Here is an 11,300-nt window from a genome sequence, read left to right on the forward strand (position 1 = left end):
ATTTTGCACTTATTTTCGAAGATGAAAGAAAGCCACCAGAGTGACCAATAGAACAGGGGGAAAGTTAAGTAGTATTCTTCTAGTGTATTTTCTTTTGAGTGATATTCATTCTATGCTTAATAACTTACACACTGTTAATGTCATTTTTGCCACCATTTGTAAGTATTAGAAAACTTTAATATATCTCTGGGAATCTTTTTATCTTGAATCTGGCAGTCCTTGTATACTTTGAGCCATGTTTTTTTATCTTGTTATAGAAATTTCCTTGTTTGTTATCTCAGTTGAGGAACTGTGTGAAAATGATCTTTTGTCATAGTGCCATCTCCTACAAGATTGGACAGAAATCAACCTGGAGATGGTTTAAAGTGGAGCAAGTATTACATAACTTTATTGCCCTGACACTTTATGATTTTTCAAGCATATAATTTTCAAAATGGTCTCACCTGTTTTCGGTCATAGGACTTGGGTATTGAGTTGTTGAATGTACTACATCGAGTAATTTTGACTCGAGAATCACCTTCCATTCAACTGGCTTCTCTTGAAGTGGTCAGGCAGATTATCTGTGCGGCTCAAGAACATGTGAAGGAGAAAAGACGAAGTGCAGAAGGTGAATATTAAACCACAATGCCAAATTAATCATACAGCATCATTACCTTTTTTTTAAAAAAAAAAAAAGCTTTTTTAAGTATTTATGTGTCTATGTCATCCTGAGAATCTGTTGTGTATAATACAAATGAAACATCTCTAGTTATGGCTTTAAAGTCTCTCAGTCGTCTCTACGTGTTACCTTGGGTATTGTTAGTAGTTAAAGTATTTTTCCTTGGGAGAATTAGAATTTTAACAGCCCTGAAAGGAAAAAAAAAAATCCCTTATATGGATTGAGTACTTAAAAGTGTTTACCAGTGTACAGGTAAAGAATCACTGACAATTTTTTTTACTGACTTAGTTTTATATAGTGATTAAATTGCTCATTTATAAGTCTGATTTGGTATTGGTGAGTATATCATTTAAGATTACGTTTGACTACATATAACAAAACCCAGAACGACAGTAGATTTAAAACACAAGGACTTATTCTCTCATCTACAAGATCTCCAGAGGTTGGCAGTCCTGGGCTGAGATGGCAGTTTCATAAAGACAGAGACCTCAGTCCGTATCTTTCTGCCCAGCCACTGCTTACGGTGGTAAAGTCAGTGCTGGAGCTCTAGCTTTCAGGTTCACATCTTAACTGCATGGAGTTAACCAGACAATATGCAAGGCTGAGAAGGTCCCCGAGGATTTCTTTTGATCCACTACAGTAAGAAGTCCAAGTAAAGACAACAACTCCTTTTACCTCCATAACTGCTTTCTCTTTCATTCTTTAAGACCCAAGGCTTGACCCATTTAAATGTGTTACCTACAACAGAAGCAAAGCAAACGTGAAGTATTTATTCAACACTGGTCTTTTTGTTTTCCAGTTGATGATGGAGCTGCTGAAAAGGAAACCTTGCCAGAATTTGGAGAGGGAAAGGACACAGGAGGACTTGTGCCTGGGAAGTCTTTGGTCTTTGCAACATTGGAGCTGTGTGTGTGCATTCTAGTTAGGCAGCTCCCAGGGCTAAATCCTAAATTGACAGGTAGCCCAGGAGTCAAAGCAGCAAAGCCACAGATGCTGTCAGAAGATGGAAGTAGGTTGGTTTCAGCCGCGTTAGTTATCCTCTCTGAACTTCCTGCAGTGTGCTCTCCTGAAGGTATGTTGTGGTATGTGATGGCTTTACTTGACCTGAAAGGAGAGAAATGGTTTTAATAGGTAATGGAGATAATGGTTGCTAATCTTTTTTTCATTAAACAAATGGTGACCCAAAGATTTGGGTATTGTCTTTAATCCTTTACGATTAATGATATAGTAATTTATTTTACTAAAAGGATGAAAGTAAATATAGGGACAGCATGTACTCTAGAAAAATAATGCTCTTCAATGGTGGGTTTTTTTTTTTAAGAAATATTTTAAGCCAGTTGATGGCAATTAATCTCTCTGGGGCGTCTTTTGGTATACAGTATCTAATGGATTTTCCCTGCCTCAGTTTTGATAGAAGCTTCTCATCATATCCAGTTCTGTTTGGAATCAAGTCCATACTTTTAGTGTAGTCTCTAAGGCTCTCCACAGGGCTCTGCTGAGTACAGCTGCCTCCTGATACCTTCTGTGTGAACCATAAACCTAGGAGGTTCCATGCTTAGCCCCGTTCTGTGCTATTGCCAGTGGTGTTACTTGATCTGAAATGACACCACCCCTTCTCTCCTTTTTAAAATTCTGCCTTCCTTTGAAATTCAACTCCAGCCCTGCTTCATCCGTGAAAGCTTCCCTAAAAACTCTCATACTGAGTTTTGTTTTTTTGTGTGTGTGTGTGTGTACAGCTTCCATATGTATATACATAGGTTTTTTTGTTATATATAGAGGCATTATATGTAATCTATTATTATATAGAGAAGATAAATATACATATATATATATATATATATACACAGACATATGTCTTACTTCCAGCTAAATGTTTACCCTCTAGTACCCTAGCACATAATAAGGACTCAGTACGTAATAGATACTTAATTGGTAAGCATATTTCTGCTTAGATGTGACTTGACAGACTTATATGCAGACAGCATATAAGTCTTCGTAAGTCTCATATAATATATATTATAAGCTTAATGTAACTTCAAGCTTCAGTTTGACTTAAAACCTTGTATTCCTTATTCTCACACCTGCCTTATACCAAGAATGCAGAAAAAGTGACTAGCAAAGGATTAAGGGCAAAAATACACTACATGAGTTTTGTGGATAGCCCCTGGGAAAACTTAATTGACCGTTTTAACTTTAGTCTCTCTTCCCTTTCCTTTTAAACAAAGCGACTTTTTAACTACTTAGTAGCCATGGAAACTTTTAATTTTTTGTACTAACTCACTGCAAATTGCAAGGCTTAATATAAAATAAATCCCCCAAATGCATAGTGGTAGTGCATGTACTTAATGCCACTGAGCTATACACTTAAAAATGGTCAAAGTGGGACTTTCCTGGTGGTCCAGTGGCTAAGACTCCATTAGGTGGCCTGGGCTTGATCCCTGATCAGGGAACTAGATCCCACATGCCACAACTAACACCCAGCACAGCCAAATAAAAAAAAATAAAAAAAAAAAGATTAAAGTGGTAAATTTTTGTTAAAAATATTTTACCACACTAAAAAAAAAATAAATTCAATGTCAACTACCAAATAAAATCACACAGCACAAGATAATGATACTGTGATATAATTTAAATAACATCTCCAATTAGAACCTAAATTTTATCCAACCTTTAAAATCTTAAGGTTATTAAAATTGTTATAATCATTAATGAAAAATAATCTTAAAAGCTAGAAATCTTTGACATAACCTTACTCATTTGGTAATTTCTTTTGAGGAACTACATACAGACTGAAATAGTGTTTTTCAAAATGTCTTATAGGAAGCATCTCAATCCTTCCTACTATACTGTACCTCACAATTGGAGTCCTCAGGGAAACTGCCGTGAAGTTACCTGGGGGCCAGCTGTCTTCAACGGTTGCAGCTTCCCTACAGGCTCTGAAAGGAATATTGTCTTCTCCCATGGCCCGAGCAGAAAAGAGCCATACTGCTTGGACGGACCTTCTCCGTAGTGCTTTAACTACGATTCTTGACTGTTGGGATCCAGGTAAGTCAGGCTCTTTGGAAGCAGTTGTGCAGTTTGTTTTAAAAAGCAAGATGGACAGTTTTTTGAGAATAAGCTGTTTACTTGATCGTGTTTGGCAGTCTCATCTAGAGGAGACCATGTTCACTACATATTTAGAGGATAAGTATCATAGGTAGCAGGTATCTGTGGTCTCATTTTAGTATCTTTAACGTTAACGCAAAAAAATGGCTAGAAGCCTGTGTGTTGACAGTGAGAGACATTCAAATGTAATAATATGTTAATTTTAAAATATGGTGTCATCCATGTCAGAATTTTTTAATACACACAGTATACTGAAAACTGGATAAGATATACATTATAATTCAAGACTGATCTGGTTTATATCCTTACTCCAGCACCAGTGCTAAGTGACTAGACATGCTGCCTAATTCTCTGAGCCTTAGTTTTCTCATTAACAAAATAAGGAGACTGTGTTACAGGAAACTGTTAGATCAGTAACATATATGAAAATTATTTCACTTTTTACTTGGCATATATCAGTAAATGATAGCCAGTATTATGTTCAATATCTGTTCAAATTAGTTTTTCTCTGTTATTGTTATATATTTTCAACATTGTCATTGTGATTGTAAAAAGTGTTTACACATATTACAATTAACCCTGCCTTCTTTGTTCTGTTTATCAGTGTCATAGTTCACCATATTCTGTTTCATATGGTAAAAAGATTTCAGTTGAATGCAGCAGTTGATTGACCACACACTTTGTGCGCAGAGTTGGGAGTCTAGGGAAGTCTGCTAAGTCACTTCAGTCGTATCCGACTCTGTGCAACCCCATAGACGGCAGCCCACCAGGCTCCCCCATCCCTGGGATTCTCCAGGCAAGAACACTGGAGTGGGTTGCCATTTCCTTCCCCAATGCATGAAAGTGAAAAGTCAAAGTGAAGTCGCTCAGTTGTGTCCGACTCTTAGCAACCCCATGGACTGCAGCCCACCAGGCCCCTCCATCCATGGGATTTTCCAGGCAGGAGTACTGGAGTGGGGTGCCATTGCCTTCTCCACTAGGGAAGTCTAGTACCTACAAATTGCCGTTGGGTGTGATTAATACCATAGAAGCTCCTGAAGGCAACAGTAGTATCTTACTTATCACTGCATTTCTAGTATAATGAAATAGAGACAACTGGCAAAAAATTAGAATGGTTCTGTTTGAGTGAACCAGGCAGAGTGTCACAGTAGGGTTCTGTGGAAGCGCATGCTGAGATGCAGTTTGGCGAGCGAGTATTTTTGAAGGCAGTGGGGAAAGCAGTGTTAGGCAAAAGTAGTCATACTGCAGTACGAGTGTCCAGCAGAACTCAGCACACCTACGGGGGTCCTCTGAATACTGCCTTTCAGAGGACAACAGGGTTTGCACTCCAGCTCAGATGTGGCTGCCCCCTGAAGACTGTGATGTCAGTCAAGACAACTCTGGGGCTGAGGTCAACCTGAGGGAGTTGACCATGCTCCTCACAGCTGGGCAGGACCTCCCACTATGGAGGGGAGCTCAGTGGTACCTCTCTGTAACTACCAGAAGAGATTTCTCAAGAGAGTTTCCTAAAGGATAAGAAAGTATTCTCCATTCTCCACATAGACATCATAGAAATGTATTCTCACACATTTTGATATAAGACCAGGAAACTTAAATAGTACGGTATATTTGGGGACAGCAATAGTGCAATGAGTGAATGTGGGTTTGAGGGGAAAGAATAAGAAGGTAGTGAATGGTAATGAGTAAAGAGATGAATTTGGATGGTACGTGGGGTCAGATGATGAAAGGTTTGGCATGATTGGTGATTTGGACTGTCTTTAATAGGCATGTTCTTAAAATAGTATCGAAGTGATAGGGTTTGGGTTTCTAAAGACTCACTTCAGCAGCAACACAGAGAAGAAAGCAAGACTGTTGGAGACAAGATTGTAGCAGTAAGGATATGAGGAATGGGATAATGAAAACTAAAATGTTAAGCAAGTATTAACAAAATGTACTGGTAGTTTGCTATAGGAGTTGAAAGGTTAAGGTGATTTGAGCATTCATGGTGCTCTTAACAGAAATACCAAAGGGAGGGTTTTCAGGGGAAGATAGTGAGTTGATTTTGAAATGTCTACAGGATAATCAAGTGGAACAAACTGTGAAGCGGTCAGGGATTCAAGAAAGGCTGGCTAGAGATGGTTTTAGACAGCGTGTGTTCAGGAGTTGTCAGTGCCACCTGTGGGATGGTTGAAATCACCTAACTTGGGTTTATGTGACAAGATGGGAGGAGATTCTGAATATAATGCAGGAACAGAACCCAAGGAAAAGAGTTCTAATGACTAGAGACTGGGCAGCAGTGTAAATTACACTCTGGAGATCATGCTTTACAGAGTTAGGCACAAATGAGCAGGAAGGAGGGGAAGGATCAAGTTCAGGCTCCTCTTGACCACAAGACAAGAAAGTGAAGGAAGATACAGGGTCAAGGAAGGTGGGTTTTTTTTGTTTTTTTCAGATGAGGGTCTAGCATGAGTTCCTGCTAGTGGGGAGAAAAGGTGGAGACAGGGTTGGAGTTGGAACTGTTAGGGAAGAAAGCAGCATCCCTTTTCTAGGCAGAAAGGGAAAAAAAAAATTCACAGCGCATTTAGAAGGATGAATCTCTGCCAGTATGAAGACAAGGAGGTAAGGATGGAAAGTAATAAGTGTAGGTTGTTAGGGTGAGTTATGTATGATGAGCTTGCCTCTTTCATCTCCACGCACAGGCACACAGATGGTTTTCTGTTGTCTGTCGGGGAATGAGGTTAGGACATGAAAGATTTGGACTCGCTAGTGAGAAGAAATTAGGAAGGGGCTGATCGTGCTAGGGAAAACATTTACAACATAACAGATTGCTCCAAAACTTAGTGGCTTCAAAGAACAAACATTTGTTATCTGACAGTGTTAGAGGGTTAGGAATCGGGGATCCGTGTAGCTGGGTGGTTCTGTCTCAGGGTGTCTCATGAAGTTACTGTTAAGATGATGGCCAGGGTCACAGCCAAAGAACCCATTTCTGGCTTGTGGCTGTTGGTAAGAGGCCTTAGTCTCTCACTGGCTGTTAGCAAGAGGCCTCAATTCCTTACCACATAGAGCTAATGTTAAGGGAACCGTGCATCTTTTTGTAGGTAAAAGAGAGGAACATTGGGCTTCCCCGGTAGCTCAGCTTATAAGAATCAGCCTGCACTGCATGAGACCCCACTTCTATTCCTACGTCGGGAAGATCCCCTGGAGAAGGGATAGGCTACCCACTCTAGTATTCTTGGGCTTCCCTGATGGCTCAGATGGTAAAGAATCCGCCTGCAATGCGGAAGACCTGGGTTCAGTCCTTGAGGGGAAAATCCCCTGGAGAAGGGTGTGGCAACCCACTCCAGTATTCTTGCCTGGAGAATCCCATGGACAGAAGAGCCTGGCGGGCTACCCTCCATGGGGTCGCAAAGAGTCAGACATGACTGAGAGACTAAGCACATAAGGGAATTGGGGCATGAGTGGCAGAATAAGGAAATTTTAGAAGAAAGGGGAAGAGGAACCCAGGAGAACATTACTTACGGGGAATAAAAAGAGATTTTTATACTACATAGACTAGCTCTTGTAGTTTCAAGTCACTGTAAATGACTAAAAATAACTTGGCTGTATGGGAAACACTGTGGCAGTGTAAGTACCAGTATATTCTCTGGAATCAAACTCAATACCTCACTAATAACTGTGTGATTGTAGCAAATTACTGAATTTCTGTTCCTCAGTTTCTTGTCCATAAAATGGGGGAAATGAGGAATACCTTCCTCATGATGTTACTGTGAGGATTAAATATAAAGTGCTTGTAATAATGCTTTCGTAATTTTAATAGGCCTTGCACCTATTTTACCTTAAAATTATCCAGATTATTCTTATAAATATATCTCCTTCCATCTATAATATTTTGCCTTCATTGCTGCTGTGTTGCAAGTGTCAATTCAAGTATTAATCTCCTCAAACTTTCCTCTGACTGCCCGGTGTAGCAACTCCGGGTTGCCATAGACCTTGTGACTAGCTGAAATTAATTTCTTTATTTACTTCCTGGCATATAGTACATCTTCTCTGTAAATTGTATTCCTAGAGCCAAAAAGAATGCTGGCACATAAAAAGTTTCTTCAGTATTTGATGAGTGAATGTTAAAGAGTATGTATATCTGATTTCTTCCTAAGTAGCAATCCATTCTTACACAATTTAATGAATTGAATTTGCCATGCCTTTTCAAATAACATTGATTTTCCACAGCAGGTTTATTAAAATTATTTAATGAGAGTAGGACTTTGGAAAATGAAGGTAAATTACATCTAGTAGAAAATTCCTTTAAATGATTGTGACACACACAGATTTTCACATTTTTCTATACTCTTAAGAAATAGGATATGTAACAAAATGCTAAGTTATTTTCATTTGACACATGTATTATCAAAATATGAATACTTTAAACTTAGCAAAGAAAAGACAATTGTCCAAGCAACTCTGTATTTCTCCCCAATAAAAATAATAATAGTTAATTTATTATGAGCATTTATGTACAACATGCTATTCTGAATGCTATATGAGGATTAACTCATTTAACTTATAAACTTAAGTACTATTTTCAAGATGAGAAAAGTGAAGACAGGGTTAAATATCCAAGGTCACACAACCAATAAATGCATGTATCTAGTAAATATATATATGTATTTAGTGATCTCTTTACTTGTGAGGGATTCCCTGGTGGCTCAGAGAGTAAAGCATCTGCCTGCAATGTGGGAGACCCGGGTTCAATCCCCGGGTCAGGAAGATTCCCCTGGAGAAGTAAATGGCGACCCACTCCAGTACTCTTGCCTAGAAAATTCCATGGATGGAAGGAGCCTGGTGGGCTACAGTCCATGGGGTCGCAAAGAGTCGGACACAACTGAGTGACTTCACTTTCACTTTACTTGTGAAGATTATAATTACTTTCGTAATTCTTGACTCTAGAATTACTTAAAATGTGCATTTTGAAGCTATATCATTTGCCAGGATTCTTAGTAAGTCACTATTTATTATTGTCTGCAACCCTCTGGTGCCCAAAAGAAATCGTTACTACCAAACTGGAGAAAGTTTCACAGATACATAAGACAGAAAATATGACAGTATCAGGATCTGTTTTTCATAGATTACTTCTCCTTAGTAGATGGAACACACCAAGAACTTGATGAAGTCAGTCTGCTTACGGCTATCACAGTATTTATTTTGTCTACAAGTCCAGAAGTAACTACGATCCCATGCCTTCAGAAGCGCTGTATTGAGAAATTTAAGGCCACTCTTGAGATAAAAGATCCTATGGTAAGTGTCCTTAGAAGACAGATGTTTATAATAATAGGAATATGTTTAGGCTTTTAAAAACTTTTCTTTGTGATTTTGTTGGTTCCAACAAAAAGTACCAGACTGAAGTTTTTATTTTTAGGTTTGGATTATTTCATATTCTTAGGTTAAAGTCAAATAATAATGGTCTTGTTTTTTGGCCCTGAGGATAGAATGTAGTTAGAGAAAGATTTAAAAAAAAGATTAAAAATACCACCAACTAAATTTTAAATAGGACATCTTAAAATTGATACATTCCTAGAACTTTAGTGGGTTTTCCTTCAGAAGGGAAGGGAAAGGAAGACTCTAGCACATGCCTTCAGTATAAGATTGTAAAATAATGAGACCAGTTTCAAAAACAGCACATACAAATTAATCCCATTCCTTTCTGATCCTTTTATTCACTTGGTTAATTTCCTATATTTTTAGGTGCTACAGAATAAGTTTGTAGCACATGATCACAAATAAACTCCTAAAATTCAGGAACCAGGTTTTCTCTCAGAAAAAAAAATCTTTCAAACATCATCACAGTGAATTAAATAAGGGATTATTTGTATATATGATGTATCAGTTCAGTTCAGTCACTCAGTAGTGTCCGACTCTTTGCGACCCCACGAATCACAGCACGCCAGGCCTCCCTGTCCATCACCAACTTCCGGAGTTCACTGAGACTCACGTCCATCGAGTCAGTAGTGCCATCCAGCCATCTCATCCTCTGTCGTCCCCTTCTCCTCCTGCCCCCAATCCCTCCCAGCATTAGAGTCTTTTCCAATGAGTCAACTCTTCGCATGAGGTGGCCAAAGTACTGGAGTTTCAGTTTCAGCATCATTCCCACCAAAGAAATCCCAGGGCTGATCTCCTTCAGAATGGACTGGTTGGATCTCCTTGCAGTCCAAGGGACTCTCAAGTCTTCTCCAACACCACAGTTCAGAAGCATCAATTCTTTGGCGCTCAGCCTGTTTCACAGTCCAACTCACATCCATACATGACCACTGGAAAAACCATAACCTGGACTAGACAGGCCTTTGTTGGCAAAGTAGTGTCTCTGCTTTTCAATATGCTATCTGGGTTGGTCATAACTTTCCTTCCAAGGAGTAAACATCTTTTAATTTCATGGCTGCAGTCACCATCTGCAGTGATTTTGGAGCCCAGAAAAATAAAGTCTGACACCGTTTCCACTGTTTCCCCATCTATTTCCCATGAAGTGATGGGACCAGATGCCATGATCTTCGTTTTCTGAATATTGAGCTTTAAGCCAACTTTTTCACTCTCTACTTTCACTTTCATCAAGAAGCTTTTGAGTTCCTCTTCACTTTCTGCCATAAGGGTGGTATCATCTGCATATCTGAGGTTATTGATATTTCTCCCAGCAATCTTGATTCTAGCTTGTGTTTCTTCCAGTCCAGCATTTCTCATGATGTACTCTGCAAAGAAGTTAAACAAGCAGGGTGACAGTATACAGCCTTGACGTACTCCTTTTCCTATTTGGAACCGGTCTGTTGTTCCATGTCCAGTTCTAACTGTTGCTTCCTGACCTGCATACAGATTTCTCAAGAGGCAGGTCAGGGTGGTCTGGTATTCCCATCTCTTTCAGAATTTTGCACAGTTTATTGTGATCCACACAGTCAAAGGCTTTGGCATAGTCAATAAAGCAGAAATAGACGTTTTTCTGGAACTCTTGCTTTTTCCACGATCCAGCGGATGTTGGCAATTTGGTCTGTGGTTCCTCTGCCTTTTCTAAAACCAGCTTGAACATCAGGAAGTTCACAGTTCATGTATTGCTGAAGCCTGGCTTGGAGAATTTTGAGCATTACTTTACTAGCATGTGAGATGAGTGCAATTGTGCGGAAGTTTGAGCATTCTTTTATTCTTCTGTCCTGTTTATTTCCTCTATCCTAACAGGCGCTTTATGTAGCAGTCTCAAAGTCGTGTCTCTGATACATGGTGACATATAATTAATACAGTCTAGACACAGTTCCCTAACACCTTCATTGCATCAGATATATGTGATTCTTCATCTAAAACGTTTTCCAAAATCTCCAAAATATTTTTCAAAGTTCTTTTTTTTTAATATATATATTACAGAGACATATAAAGGGGGAAAATAGAAACTAGTCAAAAAAAGAAAAATTAACTACTTTATTCCCACTCCAAGCTGTCACAACCACTTTTAGCATGCAAGCTTGAATTTAGTGTTTAGACCTCCAGAATTGAAGATAAAATAGAAATAAGTTTAAGTTTGGGGGTG

At 38.9% G+C, this 11,300-nt stretch overlaps 1 protein-coding gene across 7 annotated transcripts in view; it reads left to right on the forward strand.

Moving 5' to 3' along the window:
- Positions 1–11,300, forward strand: part of HEATR5A (HEAT repeat containing 5A) — a 99,177-nt gene that overhangs the window by 84,814 nt on the left and 3,063 nt on the right. For 6 of the 7 annotated variants that reach the window (XM_010847007.1, XM_010847002.1, XM_010847010.1 and 3 more), the window contains 4 exons: positions 460–607; positions 1,458–1,730; positions 3,479–3,703; positions 8,880–9,034. In XM_010847007.1, coding sequence (XP_010845309.1) covers positions 460–607; positions 1,458–1,730; positions 3,479–3,703; positions 8,880–9,034 — 801 coding nt within the window. The remainder of the gene's footprint in view (positions 1–459; positions 608–1,457; positions 1,731–3,478; positions 3,704–8,879; positions 9,035–11,300) is intronic. The other variant, XM_010847009.1, reaches the window with a different exon arrangement.

This window comes from Bison bison, unplaced genomic scaffold (assembly GCF_000754665.1).
Source record: "Bison bison bison isolate TAMUID 2011002044 unplaced genomic scaffold, Bison_UMD1.0 scf7180017864242, whole genome shotgun sequence".
In the NCBI taxonomy this organism is placed as follows: domain Eukaryota; kingdom Metazoa; phylum Chordata; class Mammalia; order Artiodactyla; family Bovidae; genus Bison; species Bison bison.